At 34.9% G+C, this 18,737-nt stretch overlaps 1 protein-coding gene across 1 annotated transcript; it reads left to right on the top strand.

The window, feature by feature from the left end:
* Nucleotides 1–1,921: 1,921 nt before the first annotated feature.
* On the top strand, nucleotides 1,922–13,998 carry LOC149576572 (pre-mRNA-splicing factor SLU7-like). The gene is made up of 10 exons (XM_089817900.1): nucleotides 1,922–2,274; nucleotides 10,989–11,152; nucleotides 11,271–11,383; nucleotides 11,579–11,992; nucleotides 12,110–12,245; nucleotides 12,371–12,670; nucleotides 12,884–13,100; nucleotides 13,218–13,321; nucleotides 13,503–13,571; nucleotides 13,662–13,998. Exons 1-10 carry the CDS (start codon nucleotides 2,259–2,261, stop codon nucleotides 13,737–13,739), a joined length of 1,611 nt encoding a protein of 536 aa, XP_089674026.1. The 5' UTR covers nucleotides 1,922–2,258; the 3' UTR covers nucleotides 13,740–13,998.
* The last annotated feature ends 4,739 nt before the right edge of the window (nucleotides 13,999–18,737 follow it).

The following is an 18,737-nucleotide window of genomic DNA, read 5'->3' as shown; positions in this document are numbered from 1 at the left end:
ACATGAGATGCTAATTGGTGTTCTATGTTTTTGCACATGTGGCCGACCCTCTTGAGTATTCACACATCATGATGTATCTATTTGGGGTTGTTCTTATGGACAACCTATATGTTGTAATGCATGTCCTTTTTCTTGGAGATAATTGATTGGGTAAGTTGACTTGTGCATAGTGATGTTGTATATAAGTAAAGTAGTTGTTCTTGTTTGAGGAGTAGTAGACAAAGGAAAAATAGATTGAAGGCTAATATCTAATTTGTTAAATATTAAGGCTTGTATGCCTGAAATGTAAGGAGTCTTATATTCTAAATCTACAATCTACATTTGTAGGCCAAGTTGATGATAATTGAAGTTTGCATTTCCTTATTTGTTGGTGTAATTATTGCTTTGTGTTGTTATTTTTGTTGCAGTATTCTTTGCTACAAGATTAGACATCTCCTTCTACGGATTTCTCTAGCCCTGACTGCATCACCTTTGTCCCTTATCATTAAGTCATCATAGGATCTATTAGTGATTCAACCTCTAGCAATTCACGAGAAGCTTGTGTCCGGAGCCTCTGGAACTCTAGAACAAACCAAACAAAAGGTGTAAAATCTCATCTTCTCATGTATTTATATCATTGTTTTTTTGGCTTGTGTGCCTTTCTATAATTGGGAGATAATGCTTTTTGAATATGGGTGGTGATTATTGTAGTATAGCCTCAATTTTGAAGGCAAATATGGACTTGACAAATTATTATTCAATAATAGTTGGGGGAAGTTTGGGTTTGACCTAAAGAACAAAATAATTAATGCTTTTTGTTAATATGGACCCTCAAAATTTAAAAACTTTGGTTCGCTATTGGTAACTCATTTGTGTCCATATGTGGTTTTTAGTATTCATCCTTGAAAATTTGGGGTGAAGTTAAGTTTAAGAAATATTGAGACTGTACAGGAGATGGTAACAAAAGACATGATTATGAATGATTGTTTCAACCAAAAGGTAGCGAGTTAATTGTGCATGAGACCAATACTGCATGTAAATTGGTGACACAACCACTTGTTATTCCAATACTATTCGCTAATTTGTCTACACATTGAATCCCATATTTCATCAATCAACATTTATAACTTCTCTTCTTGATGATGGATAACAGAGTGTGATTCAAAACATTGATGCAAAAACACCAAACACAATCAATCCCAACAACTACATCTATCTAAATTATGGATTGTAGAAGTATCTTCATATTAATCAATTATAACTTCTGGACCCCAAACAAGTTCTCCACATAAAACACCACATACCATTACACAACTTTCAAACACCACAAGATAACATTCCGATCGAACACTCGCAATTCAACAAGTTTATGTTAGCACGAGACAACATTCAAGTGACAAACAACATTTTGGAAATAGAAACACACAATCATCCCAATTTCTCAGGACTCCATGAGACAATTTCCCAAAGTTAAAAGAAAAAATTAGTTAACAAAAGTTCAAACTAATAACCTATCCACTAAAAAATAATTTTATTAATTACATCAATATAAAATAATGTCTATATTGATATATTGATAATAAGCATGTAATAAAATTTTAAAAAGTCACTTTATTACATCAAATATAGTATTAGGAAACATATTTTACTATATGAAAGTGTTTCTAGATTGAATATATTATTTTTCTAAAATGAAAGAATCAAAATCCAGCACCCATTTTTTTATTACTATTAATTTGATGGTCACCTATTTAAAGCACTAATACAAATTTAATCCTAAATCAAATTTAAAGAATAAATATAAACATATCAATATATTTTTAACATGAATATATTCCGATGAACAGAACAAAATTGGAAGCGTAACGGTTATGTCTATTTTCCCACTTTTAACATGGGAAGATTTGCCTTCACCAAACTGTGAAAAAGTGTCAGTCGGAGGAAAATTCTAGAGGGTGAATTAGGTACAAAAATGATCTCCCGCGGAAGTTCCAGATTAACTACAGGTCATTTAGTGCTCGTCGCGTCTATTTCTCATTTCATTTTATTCTGGTTTCGCCTGAGATTAGCGAGCTTCTTGCCACTGGAAGCCCTAAGCTGGGCTATGACTAGATTCATTATACTTTCGTCCTTCAAAATTTTTGACACGAGGTTTAAAATTTTGAAATTGCTCCACGCTCATTCGATTATTTAGATTTTGAAGAGATTTTTAAAGAATTTACTATTATTAAGCTAATACGGAACAGCTACTTGGAAGAAGTCAACAGTTTTACGCGCCCATGGCGACAGCAACAGGTAATTTTTTTTTAAACAGTTTTTTAATATTATTTTTTTCTGTTTTTATCCCTTCATAAGAAGAAAAGAATTTTGCATTTGATTTTCCGTTTCAAGAGTTTTTTTTGGAATCTTTGTGAAAAAAGTTTTACATTCTGTAATTTTTATGATTCTAGATTACAAAATTTCGAATCAATGCCCATCAATTTTTTAAGATATTTGAATGAGAGCTTTATCTGTAAATTATTATACATAAATTAGAATAGGGTGTATCTGTAAACGAATGTACACAAATTGAAATGGTGCCTTCTTTTTGAAAGAATTTACAGCAAATTAAGTGGGTTCTATTTTTAAGAGAAAGTTGATTTCTATGTTATTGAAACTACAGAAATTAAAATAGAGGCTTATCTGTAATTGAAAACACAAAAATGAAAACGGTTCTGGTGGCATTGCTGATGCCAATTATTGTAAATGTGTGGACATTTAAATAAATGAGAAGCCTATTTTAAGAAAAACATAAAATTCAAGATTGTGTCAAATTATGACATTTATCTCAGGATTCAACTGACCCAAGTTGGGATATATACAAATTCATCAATCCTGAGAATGGATGGTCCACATAGCAATCATTCCATTTTGTTTAGGTGATGCTCCCAGGGGAGAAACATCGATACTTCTTTGGAGGTCACCATCCTAGAACTACTGCTGTGCGACCATGTTTAACCACGGAGTTTCCCCAAGATCAAGCCCATTTGACTTGTTATTATGATTTGGTCCATGGCAATAAATACTTCCTAATTGTCAATGGTTGAGCTAATGAGGCTCTATAGTAACGCTGAAGGTAGCAAGGAGTGTAACAATCTATGAGGGCTTGATCTTGGAGGAAACTCCATGGTTAGCATGCTTGAGTTGGAGTAGCATTAGGATGGGTAACCTCTTGGGAAGTCCTAATACTTCATCCTTGTGACCATCAACTAGATGCAATGAGTGTTAAGTGGATAATTCATTATCATGAAAGATGGGTTTGTGTCAACTGCTGCCCATGAAATATGAGTCAGAAAGTTTGACTCAAAATCTACATGGCTGAATCTTGATATAAATATAAAAAATTTGAGAGTTTTGATTCTATCATTTCCTTTTGTCTTTTCTATGAAAATGGGTTCTATTGCTACTCAGTCAGTAAGAGAAACATTGACATTAAAGTGAAAAGTAACTAGAAAAGGGAAAAAATATACTTCCGAAAGCAAGATTCAGTAATTAGAAATAGCAAAATGTTATGCAGTTTACTGAAACCAGCTGCTACTACCAAAAAAAAACATGAAACATAAACATACTATAATTAAGAACACAAACTCAAGAGCCTGAGTCCAAAATCAATTTAGTGGTAAGTTTTGCTTTAGTCTTCATGAAGACGTGACTATTATCTCTGATGTGGAGAAGCAAGGGTGAAGATAACCAGGATTTTGATCCCCCTGTTCCTTAAGATTGCCCTTTATTATCAACATCTGTTGTAAAGTCATGGCAGTACAATAGCAGGTCAGAATGTTAACAAGGGTGAAGTTAACCAGGATGCCTGAGTCTGAAATCAATTTAGTGGCAAGTTTCACTTTAGGTGTCATGAAGACGTGACTATTATCTCTGATGTGGAGAAGCAAGGGTGAAGATAACCAGGATTTTGATCCCCCTGTTCCTTAAGATTACCCTTTATTATGAACATCCGTTGTAAAGTCATGGCAGTACAATAGCAGGTCAGAATGTTGCTTCATCAGAGCCTTAGAAGCCCAGCTTAGTTTCATGATTCTTGGCCTGCTGCAGGATAATTAACTCAGATGCTTCATTTAGTGAACCCAAAGTGCAGTAGCACATCTTGTTTGGAACCATCTTTCCTAGTATACAGTAGCAGTTATACGCAATGCAATGATTCAGGTTGTTTTTGAAATCTTCAGCAATGGGAGCCTGAGAATGCAGAGTGCCAGTATTAACAATGCCTTCCTGTCCTAATATTACCTTCACAAATTTAGGCTACACTCATCCGGAATATAAAGGTGTTTCATAGTCAATGATTTAATTAAACACTATTGTAAGATGAGTCCCTGTTAGACACACATTGGTGGACGGTGAACCTTTTGGAATACATCACTCTCTTAACACCTGCAATTCACAACAAAGGGAAGATGGAAACAACAATACCAACACTTAAAATCTGGTAAGTGTCCACGAAGTGATACTGAAAGTTTTCAAAGCTATTAGATGAGTGGAAAAACTTTGGCCACACTTAGATATGTGTTGTGTGCAATGTACTGTACAAGGAGGCTGCCAATTTCCAATGTTTAGCATACATCACTACACCTCTAAATCAAATTGAATTAAGAAAAAATGAATGATTTGTTATACATTTGACAGTAGAGATACTTAAGTGCAATTCCTTGTCAAATTGGGGATCATGACATTGTGGCTTGATGACTTTGCGGCAGTGGCCACTCTAGCTGTGCCCATTCAAAAAGAAACATGTTAACATTAAGGTCTTCTGATGCCAAACAAGCCAAAGATTATACAAATGAAGCAGATCTGAATGTAGGAGCAACCTTCATTTTGGAGGGTATATAATCAATTCCTCGGGAGAGTTAGCAAACTTAACAAAAAGTGGAAGCTGATCATGTTGAGAACGTGTGTCTCAACCTTGAAATCCTTTTTTGGAAAATTTCAGAATTTGTTTGTGGAAGTTTTCTACTTGTTTATATATTGGAAAAGAGTGTATAAAATACCAAAAGGTGCCCTGTCCATAGTAGAATATAGGAGGGTCATTTTTAGAGCATAGTTACCTTGTTTTATGACTTTTATGGGGGTCTAAACTAAGAAACAAATTTATGGATGGGATTACTATTTAACTTGGTTGTTTTTCCATAAGGGAAATGTAAATGTCAAAAATGGGTAACATGTGGCATAGTAGTTTTGCCCATGGTTTTGTAAAACCACAAGTGGTTTCCAGGTTGTAAAATCACTTAAAAAGGAGGGCTTGGGGAGATGTTTGCATAATTGAGTTCAGTTTGCAAGATTGGGTGCTAAAAGAAGTCTTTTTGAGTTCCAGTTGTGGTGATGCGCTTTTGTAATAATTTGCATTGCAAGCGTATTGTAATCATCTTGGTTTGATAATAAATTGTGCGGGTTTTGGAGGGTGGGGTTTTCCTCCGGGAAGGGTTTCCCTATAGTAATCACATTGTTATTTTGATTATATCATTATGCATTTCTTGAGATCTCTGCAATAGTTAGTTGAATTTGCATAATCGTCCTCTCAAAGATTAGTGTAGGAAGCGTTTCCGCACATCTTTGCTTCCTTACAAGTGGTATTAGAGCCTAGCCAATTTTGGTTCTATTTGTGGGTATAGTGTTTTTTGAGCTAATCAAGGTTTGAGTGGGAGCTTGTGCAAAGTATTTCATTTCTGTGTTGCAAGATTGCAAAGATGGCAAGCATGTCAGGGAGAATTGATGTTGAAAAGTTTTCTGGCACAAACTTTGAGATGTGGAAGCTAAAGATGGAAGATCTATTGAATGATCGAGATCTATGGGATGTGATTGATGAGAAGACGCTGACGTCTACAGATCCTGTGATAGATAGAAAAGCTAAAGGTCCCATTAGATTGTGTCTTGTAGACTCAATCTTGATTAATGTGCATGAAGAAACTATCGCCAAGAAGCTTTGGAAGAAGCTAAGTGAGATCTATCAAGCGAAATCACTTGTGAACAAGATTTTCTTGAGGAAGTTGTATTCCTTGAGAATGGAAGAAGGTGGACGAATATTTGAGATCTTGAAAGTTTTAATATGCTGGTGACTTAGTTGACCTCAGTTGCGGTGTCGATGGATGAAAAAGAAAGGTGGCAAATCTTGCTATGTTCGTTGCCAGACTCATGGGACAGCCTTGTTATGGCCATAGGGAGCGCTTCAGTTGTCTTGAAGATGGTGGACATTGTTGGTTCTCTACTTTCTGAGGAGATGAGAAGGAAGGTCTCTCTGAATGCCAAAGAGGCTTTGAGTGTTCAAGGAAAACCAAAAGAAAGAGGCAAGAACAAAAAGCAGCATGGTCGTTCTAAGTCCAAGAATAAGGGTAGATCAAAATCTCCTGGTAAGTCCAAGGCAATCTGCTGGAATTGTGGCAAACTTGGACACTTTTGAAAGGACTACAAAGAGGAGAAGAAAAAGAAGAAGAAGAAGCAAGATTCTGATTCTGAGTCCAAAAAGGAAGATGGAGATGCTTTAATCGCAGCCTTGGCCACTCGTGCAGGTGAAAATGCATGGTTAATAGACTCAAGTGCATCTTCCCAAATGACTCCTAGTAGAAACTGGTTTAGTAAGTATGAAAATTTTAATGGTGGTAAGGTGTATTTGGGTGATAACTTAGTTCTTGATATTGTTGGTTGTGGAAGTATTCATGTGAAATTTTCTGATGGTAGAATTAGAAGATTTGATGGTGTCTTGCATATCTGAGGACTAGCAAGGAATTTGTTATCTGTAACTAAGTTGATAGATGCGGGTGAGCATGTACAATTTTTTGAAGCAGGTGTAAAAATGGTGAGAGGTGCTATGGTCATAGCAAGAGGAAGCAGATTGGGTACATTGTACTAGCTTGATGCATGCATGGTTGAGTGCAATAGTACTTCTGATAAGATTGTAAAAAAGACTACTCAGTTGGAAAAGGAGAGGGTTTCTCTGTCAACAAATGGTCGTGGTTTTTGGGTACCCAAGGGTCTATTGAATCAAAGTTGCCTGTAGAGAAGACCATGTTATGGCACCAGAGACTCGGCCACATAGGTGAGAAGGGTTTACGGATCTTGAAAAATAAGAACCTTGTTGATGGGTTGAATGACTGCAATCTTGAATTTGATTTTTGTGAGCATTGTATCTATGGTAAACAAAATCGCATTCAGTTTTAATCAAGTTCTCATAAGTCCATGTATTTTGGATCTAATCCATTTAGATGTATTTGGTCTAGTTGATGTTTCGTCTATTGGTAGATCAGTTTATTATGTTTCTTTCATTGATGATTTTAGTAGAAGAACATTGGTTTATTTCTTTAGGAGTAAAGCTGAAGTTTTCAATCATTTCAAAGGATTTAAAGCAATGGTTGAGTTGCAGAGTGGAATGAAAATAAAATGTATGAGAACTGATAACGGTGGTGAATTTTGCTCCAATGATTTTGACACATTTTGTAAAGATTGTGGTATTAAAAGAGAGAAGACAACTCCGTATTCTCCACAGCAGAATGGAGTTGCAGAAAGAATGAACAGGACCTTGATGGAGAAGGCTAGGAGTATGTTGAGTAGTGCTGGACTAGAACAAAAGTTCTAGGCCAAAGTTGTAGCCACTGCTTGCTACCTGATAAATAGGTCTTCTACATCAACTCTTGTTGATAAGATGCCAATGGAATTGTGGTCGGGCCACAAGCCTTCACTTAGACATCTAAGAGTGTTTGGTTGCGAAGCATATGCTCGTGTGCCAAAGGAGAAGCAGACAAAACTAGATAACAAAGCTGTCAAATGTATCTTCATCAGATATAGTTATGGTGTGAAAGGATACAAGCTTTGGGATCCTATTGAACAAAAGGTATTTTATTCCAGAAGTGTTATATTTAGAGAAACTAAGTCTTCTTCTATTACAGTGCAACCAGAATAGATAGAAGAAAAGAAAGATGTGATTCAACTTCCTGCTACACTTGAGAAAGTTGAATCGAGGCCCTTAGAAAGACAAGATGTTGAAGAGAGATCTACGAATTTTGAATCATTAGAGGGAGAGGGAGAACCTAATCATGAACCTGAACCTGAACTAGATCTTGTTTGAAGATCTACTAGACAAAGGAAACCACCTAAAAGGTATGGATATTCTCCTAATGATTGGAGATGCATATTTGCATTGAATGCTAATATTGATGAATCGAGATTTGTACAAGAGGTTCTTGGTATGAATGATTCAGAGTCCTGGAAAATAGCCATGGATGAAGAAATGACAGCTCTTAAGAGGAATCAAACATGGGGCCTTGTACCATTGCTTGAAGGACAAAAGCCTATTGGTTGCAAATGGGTGTTCAAAAGGAAAATGGGTTTAGATGGAAGCATTGAGAAGTATAAAGCACGGTTGGTTGCAAAAGGTTAATCTCAGGTTGAGGGAGTAGATTATGGTGAGATTTTTTCTCTAGTAGTTAAAATGACATCTATTAGATTTTTGCTTTCTATTGCAGCAGCTTATGATCTAGAGATCGAGCAAATGGATGTGAAAATTGCTTTCCTTCATGAAGATTTGGAGGAAGAAATTTACATGTCACAGCCAGAGCACTATGTGGTAAAAGGTAAAAGTCATTTGGTCTATAAATTGAAGAAATCCTTGTATGGTTTAAAATAGAGTCCTAAAATGTGGTACCAGAAGTTTGATACATATGTGTTGAGTTTGGGATTTGTGAGATCTAAATTTGATCACTGTATATATTTCAAATCTGATGGTGATGGTTTCCTGGTTATTGAATTGTATGTCAATGACGTGTTGTTTATTGGCAAAGGAAAAGGTTTGATTGCAGAGTTAAAATCTCAGCTCTCGATAAAGTTTGAAATGAAAGATCTTGGTGTAGCTAGGCACATTCTGGGAATGAAGATTATAAGAGATAGAATAGAAAGCTTTGGCTAGGCTAGAGTAAGTATGTTGGTACTATTCTGAAAAGATTCAATATGTAGGATTCAAGACCATTGAGTGTTCCTATTACAATGGGAACAAAACTTTCTAGTTCACAATGTCCTACATCCCCTTTGGAGATGAAGAGATGAGTCGAGTACCATATCACAGTGCTATTGGAAGTTTGATGTATGCTATGATCTATACAAGACTAGACATTGCCCAAGCAGTGGGAGTACTTTCCTGTTATATGTCTAATCTAGGAAGAACACATTGGGATGCAGTAAAAAGAGTTTTCAGAGACTTGCAGGGTACCTCAAAGTACTCGATATGTTTTCATAGAACAAGAAACAAGCATTCCTTAGATATTCGAGGATGTGTCGATTCATACTGGGCTGGTGATGTTGATTGTGGAAGATCCACCGATGCATGTGTTTACATTATTTGGTGGGGCAATCAATTGGATGAGCAAGCGACAAGCTGTGGTCGCTTTGTCCACTACTGAGGCAGAGTATATGGCAACTACTCATGCTTGCAAGGAAGCCATCTGGCTAAAGAGATTGTGTTCAGATATGAATTCAAATAGGGTGCAGTGACAATTTATAGTGACAGTGAGAGTGCAATCTGCCTAGCGAAGAACTCGACTTTTCATGCCAGGACCAAGCACATTGACGCACAATATCATTTTGTGAGAGATATGGTCGAGGACAGCAAGGTGAAGCTAGAAAAAGTAGAGACTTTGGTGAATATTGCTAATGCATTAACTAAGCCCGTGAGCATAGAGAAATTCAGATGGTGTTTAGAGTTTATGGGCCTCTCGGCCCCTAGCAATTAAGTCCATGATATTTTGGATCCCCTGACTCTTACAAGGTGTTCGACAAGTGGGAGAATGTTGAGAACATGTGTCTCAACCTTGCAATCCTTCTCTGGAAAATTCCCAAAATTGTTTGTGGAAGTTTTCCACATGTTTATGTCTTGGAAAGAGTGTATAAAACACCAAAAGGTGCCCTGTCCATACTAGAATATAGGAGGGCCATTTTTAGAGCATAGTTAGCTTGTTTTATGACTTTTATGGGGGTCTAAATTAAGAGACGAAATTATGGACGGGATTACTATTTTAACTTGGTTGTTTTTCCATCTTGGAAATGTAAATGTCAAAAATGGGTAACATGTTTTGCCCATGGTTTTGTAAAACCACAAGTGGTTTCCAAGTTGTAAAATCACTATAAACGGAGGGCTTGGGGAGGTGTTTGCATAATTGAGTTCAGTTTGCAAGTCTTGGTGCTAGAAGAAGTCTTTTCGAGTTCGAGTTGTGGTGATGCGCTTCTGTAAGAACTTGCATTGCAAGTGTATTGTAATCATCTTGGTTTGATAACACATTGTGCGGGTTTTGGAGGTTGGGGTTTTTCTCCCGAAAGGGTTTCCCCATGGTAATCATTGTGTTATGCATTCATTGTTATTTTGATTATATCATTATTTTTTTCTTGAGATCTCTGCAATAGTTAGTTGAATTTGCATAATCATCCTTTCAAAAATTAGTGTAGGAAGAGTTTCTGCACACCTGTGCTTCCTTACAAATCAAAGCTCTTGTTTAGTTGAAACAGAGCTTGAACAAGATACTGTTAAAGTGCTAAGCAAACAAGTGGGTCTTCTCAATGAAAATACACAGTTTCTAATCCTTGACTGAGCTGCTGGTCATTCTCTGAGAGATTAATAATGAGTTACCTTCTACGACCAAATTTTACAAAGTAAGGATGTAGTCATTTTGATACCTTTCAGAAATGCTAAGGCTTCTGCTTCATTGTTCATTGAGTTGCTTTGTCATAAATTTGTTTTAGCAAATGCCATTTGACCTATCAGTTAATGCGGGGCAGAGAGGGGCAGAAAATATGTAGATGGGAATCGCTTGAAGGTTTTGATGCCATTATCAATGAACATGTGATTTTTCTTTAATTGTTTTTAGAGCATATTGATCACAGTTCACCTGTAAAGATATCTGGAATTATAATTACCATCTAAAATTTCATTTGGAGGGGAATATTAGAATAAGTGGTATGGTGTTTACTGTTTTGAACAACAGGGACTTTCAGATCCAGAGAAGATCATAGAAAGCAGTTGGAGCTAGAAGAGGCCCGGAAAGCTGGGCTTGCACCAGCAGAAGTAGATGAAGATGGCAAGGAGATTAATCCTCACATCCCTCAATATATGTCATCAGCACCATGGTATCTCAATGCAGAGAAACCGGTAACTTTTTTTTTTCAAGTTTGTTTTGTCACTTAAATTGACGGTTCTCTACTTTGCTAATCAATTTAAATGTGTAAGCAGATGTCTCATATGTTGTATTGGTTGTATTGCTAATCAGAGTTTGAAACATCAAAGGAAATGGAAGTCAGATCCACACTATTCAAAAGACTGGTATGATAGAGGTGCAAAGGTTTACCAGGCTGAAAAATACAGAAAGGGAGCATGCATAAAGTATGTCTGAAGTGCACTCCACTTATATGCTTTTTTTGTAACATCTAGTCTTTTTTCTGTAATGAATACTGTAACTAAGCATTGATCTTTGCATATAGGATTAAATGAGTAGTTATGTTGGAATTTTTTAATAAATCATTAAGTGCTGTCTTTTAACTTGCTTTGGGTCTTCTTTCTTTCCATGTTCTATGTCAGCTGTGGGGCAATGACGCATGATTCTAAATCTTGCATAGAAAGACCTCGTAAAATTGGAGCAAAATGGACAAATAAGCGAATAGCACCCGATGAGAAAGTGGAGAACTTTGAGCTTGATTACGATGGCAAACGGGATAGATGGAATGGCTATGATCCGGCTACATATGCTCAGGTTATAGATAGATATGAAGCCAGGGAAGAGGCAAGGAGAAAATATCTGAAAGAGCAGCAGTTGAAAAAGTTGGAGCAGAAGAATAATAATCCTGAAAAAAGTGGACAGGGCAGTGATGAGGATAACGAAGAAGATGCTTTAAAGATAGATGAAGCTAAAGTTGACGAGAGCAAGCAGATGGATTTTGCCAAGGTCGAAAAGCGTGTGCGCACTACTGGAGGTGGTAGTACAGGAACTGTCAGGTTAGTTCTATTTGTCAGTGATGGTTTTAAGTAGATGTTTTAGAATATAATTGCTTGTTATGGTCTTTCTTTTTAGGAGTCTGAGCCTGTTTAATTTTTATGCACAATGGGTGTCAGAAATCTGCGTATTCGAGAAGACACTGCCAAGTATCTTCTGAATCTAGATGTGAATTCTGCCCATTATGATCCTAAAACCCGGTCCATGAGAGAGGACCCTCTACCTGACAGTGATCCTAATGAGAAGTTCTATGGAGTAAGTTTTGCTTTATGTAAGTATGCCTAATTATTATTCTATAATTTCAATGGTTTCAAGTCACTTTGAACTTTTGCCTGTCCCAAACTTTTTTGGATTGATTTTCCCTCCATAAAATTCTGCAGGGAGATAACCAATACAGGATTACGGGCCAAGCCCTGGATTTCAGGCGACTAAACATACATGCATGGGAAGCATTTGAGAAAGGCCAAGATATTCACTTACAAGCAGCACCGTCTCAAGCAGAACTATTATACAGGGAATTCAAAATCAAGAAAGAAAGATTGAAGTCTCAAACAAAGGAAGATATCCTGCGTAAGTATGGGAATGCAGCATCTGAAGAAAAGCTTCCAACAGAAATTCTCTTGGGTCAATCCGAGAGGCAAGTTGAATATGATAGAGCAGGTCGTGTGATTAAGGGCCAAGTAAGTTTTGAATAATATATTTTGCTATCAATATGTAGCATAATTTTGTTTGCATCTGCATGGGCTTGAAAATCCTCAAGGCCAATATTTTATTTTCTTGTCATTGGTATTCAATAGCCTAAAATATCCTAACTGTATAGGCTGTAACTCCTTTCAACATTTTAGACTTGAGATATACTGTCAATTCTGTTAACATCCAATGGTTGTTATCAGGAGAAGGCTGCACCAAAGAGCAAATACGAGGAAGATTTGTTTATTAACAATCATACATATGTTTGGGGTTCCTGGTGGAAAGATCACCAGTGGGGTTACAAGTGTTGTAAGCAGACAACAAAAAACAGTTATTGTACAGGGTTGGCAGGAATTGAAGCTACCGAATCAGCATCTGATCTGATGAAAGCAAACTTTGCATTGAAAGAGGCTATTGAAGGTTTTTGGTCCTTCACTTTTCTCATGCATGGCTTTCTGAAATTATTAGTTTTATTTCCTTTCGTTCTTTTGGAAGATGTCATAATTACAGATAAAATTTTTGTTTTTCCTATTACAGAAAAGCCTCTACAACATGAGATAAAAAACCCTGCAACCTGGGGTACTGATGTAACAAATGATCTTCATCTTGATAAGAAACGTTTGACAGAGGCCCTCAAACAGGTATCACCTGTATAATCACATTTTTATGTTTGCAATACACCTTGTGTGATTGCTATGTATATTTGAATGCATACTATTTCCTCATATGATTGAGCAAGCTCTAGTGACAACTGTGGACAACTGATTTTTCTATGATAGCTATCCATATCTGACATCACTTTATTTTGTTTGATGATACCAGGAGGATGAGAGAAAGAAAGAGAAGAAGGATGAAAGAAAAAGAAGATATAATGTTAGCTGGAATGATGAGGTAGAAGCTGTTTTCCCATCATTGTTAGCTTTTCTTGGTTATACTGTTAAATCATTATTCTGATTTAAGTTCGCTCTCTTGCATTTGAAGGTTACTGCTGAAGATATGGAGGCATATAGAATTAAGAAAGTTCACCATGATGATCCAATGAAAGACTTCTTGCATTGATTGGGACATCCATCTTTATTCTCCACTCTGCATTGAAGAAAATTTAGAAGGCACCTGCTAGTACTTACATATATTTTGGATGCTTTTCCCACGTTAATTGTTACACAACTTGCTGGAAATACAAGAATTTATACTGGATTATATGGAAGCATGTGGAACAAGGCTAGTTCAGAGCTTAATTTTCATTTTTCCTAACCTATTATAACAATATTTTATAGGAATAACTTAATGAAGAATCTCTGCACTTATTTTTTGCTAATTAGACGAAGTTGAGGATGACAATCAGCTTAATGTTATTTAGAATGCACTTTTATTTACTGGAACAGTGATAAATGCTTTACAATGGCGGGGAATTTTAAACTGTAGGAATTTTTTCAGTTTGTGGATAGAAAAAATAAAAGAGATTTGTAAATATAAACAGCTTACAATGGATAAACGGGCCCCATATGTCAGGCTTTTGGAATTACAGAATCAAGATTACAGATTCTTTTCAACTTTCTTAAGTACGCAAAAGCATTCAAACCGCTTCAAAATGCAAGTATTTGGTTGCCATAACAGATAGTACTGTTTATAGTTGTTTCGTGAATAAAAATTGAACCTGTCTTCAACGGTAAGCAGTAGGTTTTTTTTGGGCCTCAACAGTCTTTTTTGTCAACAGCCTCTTGTGTATCATGATAAAACAGAACAGACGTCTGAGAGTATGTAATTGTAAAAATGAAAATGCGCTTCAAGTTCTTGTTCCCTACATCGTCAATGTGTAGCAAGTATTTAAATAGTGTTTTCACATTTATGTCGGTAGAGAATCAACACATGGTGTTTATATCTATGTCGAGTTAAACCAGGGCAAGATTCTTGTTTTCTGGCCTTTCCTGAGAAGACTATAGTTACTATAATTTTACTCCATGTTCCAAAAACAGTTGTTAAACAGAAACTTAAAACTATTCGTATTAACTTTATTTCATGGCGCTAAATTCCACTGTTCAACAATTAATCCTTGACGATAATGTACACAATTGAGAACACATATGACCTCTAACAAGCTCTAATTTTGCTACGCAGGTGAAAGCCACAAAAATGATACCCTTAATGCCTACCAAAATATGCACTTAATTCTGTAAAAAAAGACCAATCATTGACACTCTTTAAATGTTTCGATAGGGGATAAGGTTTGGCTATGGAGGTAGTTATTTGATCTAGAGGCAATGATGGGAAGCACAATAATAAGATAGAAACAAGTGCCACATAGTGTAGCTTTAATCAAGATTTAATTTATTAAATTAATATAAGTATTATATAGTTATAGTTTTAATAATGACAATTGTAGTAATTAAGAATTAATTATTAATTGTTAGTTATAAAGTATAATTAATTAATTGAAAATGAAAATTTATTGATAAATATAATTATTGATATATATGTTCTATTGTATATATCATATGAATTATTTATAAGTTCTATTATATTGTAAATATATTATATTATAAAAGTAATAATTATAATATTAATGGGCGGGGGCCTTAGTTCGGTTGGCTAAATATTCTTTGTTGCAAGGGGTTGGTCACGGGTTCTAGTCTCCCCCGTCCTCGTGGTACCAGTGGGCGTGTCGCGCCAACGCTACCGGCACTGCAGTTTATAGGGAGGCCGTGTTGCACCGATTCTTGCAGTCTAAAAAAAAAAAATTATAATATTAATATGTAATAATTATTTTTTAACAATTAAATGAATGACAAAAATTATATTAGAAAAAATACAATATTAAAAATATAAAAATCTAAACCAATGTACTTATATTCAAAAAATATTAAACACTAATTAATCACATTAAGATTAATAAAACACTAATTAATCACATTAAGATTAATAAAGTATTAATTCTATAGTCCGTAAAATTTAGTCAATACAAGACTTAAATGGATTCTCATAGTAAAATATTTTAAATCTTGTATGCACGATGTATTAATTTGATAAGAAAATCTTAAAATATTAATTCTAACTCTAGAAATGAAAAGTTTTAATCACTTGTTAAAAAGAGAAATCCAAAAATCATTACAATAGTACTTAGTCTACCGAAAAATGTGACAAGTCATCATGAAGGAAACATGATGGAGTGCATTAAATCACGGCAAGTGCCTTAACTTCATGATTAGTGTTTTAACTTTATGACATGATACTTAAACGAACAAGAGCTCTAAAGGAGCTAGAGTCCTTGCCTTTTGTTTGAGATAGAAGATTGATTTGTCTAGAATATAATGTATGAACATTTGTGCCATGTTTAGCACAGTAGGGAAATGAATGACTATGTAAGAAGTTTTAAACATCACCAACGTAATTGTAAAAAGGTAAGGTAAGGTAGTTTTATAGTCCACGACACTATGCCATAGTTTTTGGGTTTACATATGGTGACAGTTAAATGACCCTTCAAATATATATGATGATTCTTCAAATATATATGATGATTCAAGTCCCAGTGCTCAAGATTACAAGTATAATGTCATATTATACTAGTGACATCAAATCTATATATAAATACAAAGATTATTTATTATATTTCCACAGGGTATGCTTTTTTTTTCAATATTGGTTTGGATGCAACTTTTTGAACATATAATTGGTAGGCACAAGGAGAAAATGCTAATTTTTAAGTAATTTTTTTTGTGACATCATATTTACTTTTTTATCAAAAATTTCCATTTCATTTCTTTTATTGTGTATCTTTTTGTTCAATTTAAAAAATTTATAAATTAATAATTTAAGATCATTAAATTTAAAATGCTGAAATTGGTAATTCACAACACAAATTATCAAACTTCTTAAATTTACATTTTTCCTATCATTATATTTTCTATTTTTCTACTAATTTTAAAAAAATTTAAAGTACTCAGAAAATTTAATAATATTTTGTATTTATTTTTTTCAATAATATTATTTAGATTCATATATAATTTTATTTTAAAACTTCAAATTTTAACTTAAAATATTCTCTGCTAAAATATGTTTTTCATGTGAGAGTGAATTTCCTTCTCTACAATAACTAACTTGCTATTGCAGATGTATTAAAAAACTCTGGTGAACATATACTAAGTCGGTGCTTTGCTTAATTTGCTGTGTCATCTATTGCACTTTTTAAATTTTCTTTTTTCAACATTATGACACATAGTTCTAGATTCAAACATAAGATTAATTCATTCTTATCTCGTTCTTTTCTTTTGCTAAATCAAAGCCATTATTTCCTTCACATCCGTCAGTCGCCATGGACGCACTAATACAAAAGTGAAGTAATGGAGGCATCAAGGAAGAACAGCAAAGGAGGCATTGTTGAAAGGCAGGCATGAGGAGGCTGTCACATTGAGCAAACCGATAGTAGAAATAACTACGACGCCCTTGTTTTTATTCATAGATTGAATCTAAAAATACAACTGCAGAAGCTTGTTGCTTTGTGCATTTCATAGTTAACGTATGTAGTTTTGTTCTTCCAATGCTACAATTTCAGTGATCGATGAAGTCAGTGGAATGAGGGTTGGTGATATTAGGCGGGTCGTGCATCACATCTATACATAAATTAGTTCGTTCACTATGCCGTGAAGATGCATAATTATGATGCCATGAAATCTCGGCAATATTTATCTGTAATTGTAGCACCATTAGTGAAAACTCCACCAAAAAAATTTTTGGTGTTCGCTAGGTGAACTTGACCGTTGATTCATAACACAATGAAAGTTTCAGAAGTTTCAATATTATATGGTCAAGCACTGCAAGAATGAAGGAGATATTTTCATTAAAAGGGTTAAACTGAATTTATTTGATACCCAGTACCGACATAAATAATAAATAATAAATAATAGTGTGACAAGTAAAATATGGGATCCCAAAAACAATATCAATAATAATAACAACCTTTTGCAAACGGGCCAGTCTTAAACATCACACACTAAGGAAGAAATTAAGCTTGGAAAAGTAAGTCAAACTTAGGAGATGTGCACAACAGAGAAGAGAATGAACTGGAGAAAACTAATGGTTTTGCCAATTGCAATGATAATCTGGCCGGTTTCAGTAGTAAATGTGTCAATAGAGAGTAGAATCCATATTTGGTGCTTAAATTTACAAAGAACAGAATCTAGTTTTGGCATCTCAAGCTGCTAAATTGTAAGATATGTAGGGTGTTGCTACCCGTTGCTCATACAGGATTTGGTAGAATGGCCTGGCACGGCCAAGTTTGATCAAGATCACCGCCATGGGCTGCCGACTAAAAGAATGAAAATTCTGGAGTTTCTTTTGAAGAAGGTTCTAGAACTTATTTTTTTTTCTAATTTTTGGTGATAAAATATTATTTTTACCCCTGGTAAAACAAGCACCAGCTAATCAGAAAATAACAATTATTGTTTCAAAATTAATTAAAAAATAAATCATTTTTAAACTTTAGTATTGTGGAGATTTTGTTTATAAAAACTAATTGTGCACCATCACGAGGAACATTAGTTCCCTGCCTTATATAAGGCAGGGACTAAAAATTGATCACTTAAGGTGGAAAAATGAAAGTTTCAAATGTCTAGTAAAGGTGGATCATCTTCTAATATATAGAGATATTTGTGCCATGTGTCTAAAAACTATTTGTGCTACAAGTTTACTAAAGGTGAATCTTCTTTCAAGGTAGAAGAGTGTTTCTACAACATATTCACAAAAAATGGAGAAGTGGTAAAGTGAAGTTCACCGAAATTGACAGTCTTGTTTAAGCTAGGAAAGCAATAACTTTCACCACTATTGAAAGTGAAATTACTCTTATATGATATTGAAGTAAAGTCATGTAATAGGTATTTAAAACTTAGAACATTGACTAAGTAGGTGCAACAATGTAAGAACCCCAAATAGGCTCTACGCTGATCACTGTTTGTTTCCCTGGGTGTAATAATTGTTTTTGGTTTGATTTTGAATGTTTTAAGTTGTTTTTGGGTTTTTGAGTTGATGAAAAGAAAATACAAATATTGAAAACTAATCTACCTC

The sequence above is a fragment of the Cupressus sempervirens genome, chromosome 1, assembly GCF_028749045.1.
Source record: "Cupressus sempervirens isolate cs-2001-9-10 chromosome 1, ASM2874904v1, whole genome shotgun sequence".
In the NCBI taxonomy this organism is placed as follows: domain Eukaryota; kingdom Viridiplantae; phylum Streptophyta; class Pinopsida; order Cupressales; family Cupressaceae; genus Cupressus; species Cupressus sempervirens.
The sequence above is the reverse complement of the archived record's forward strand: the minus strand, read 5'-3'. Positions and strand labels throughout refer to the sequence as shown.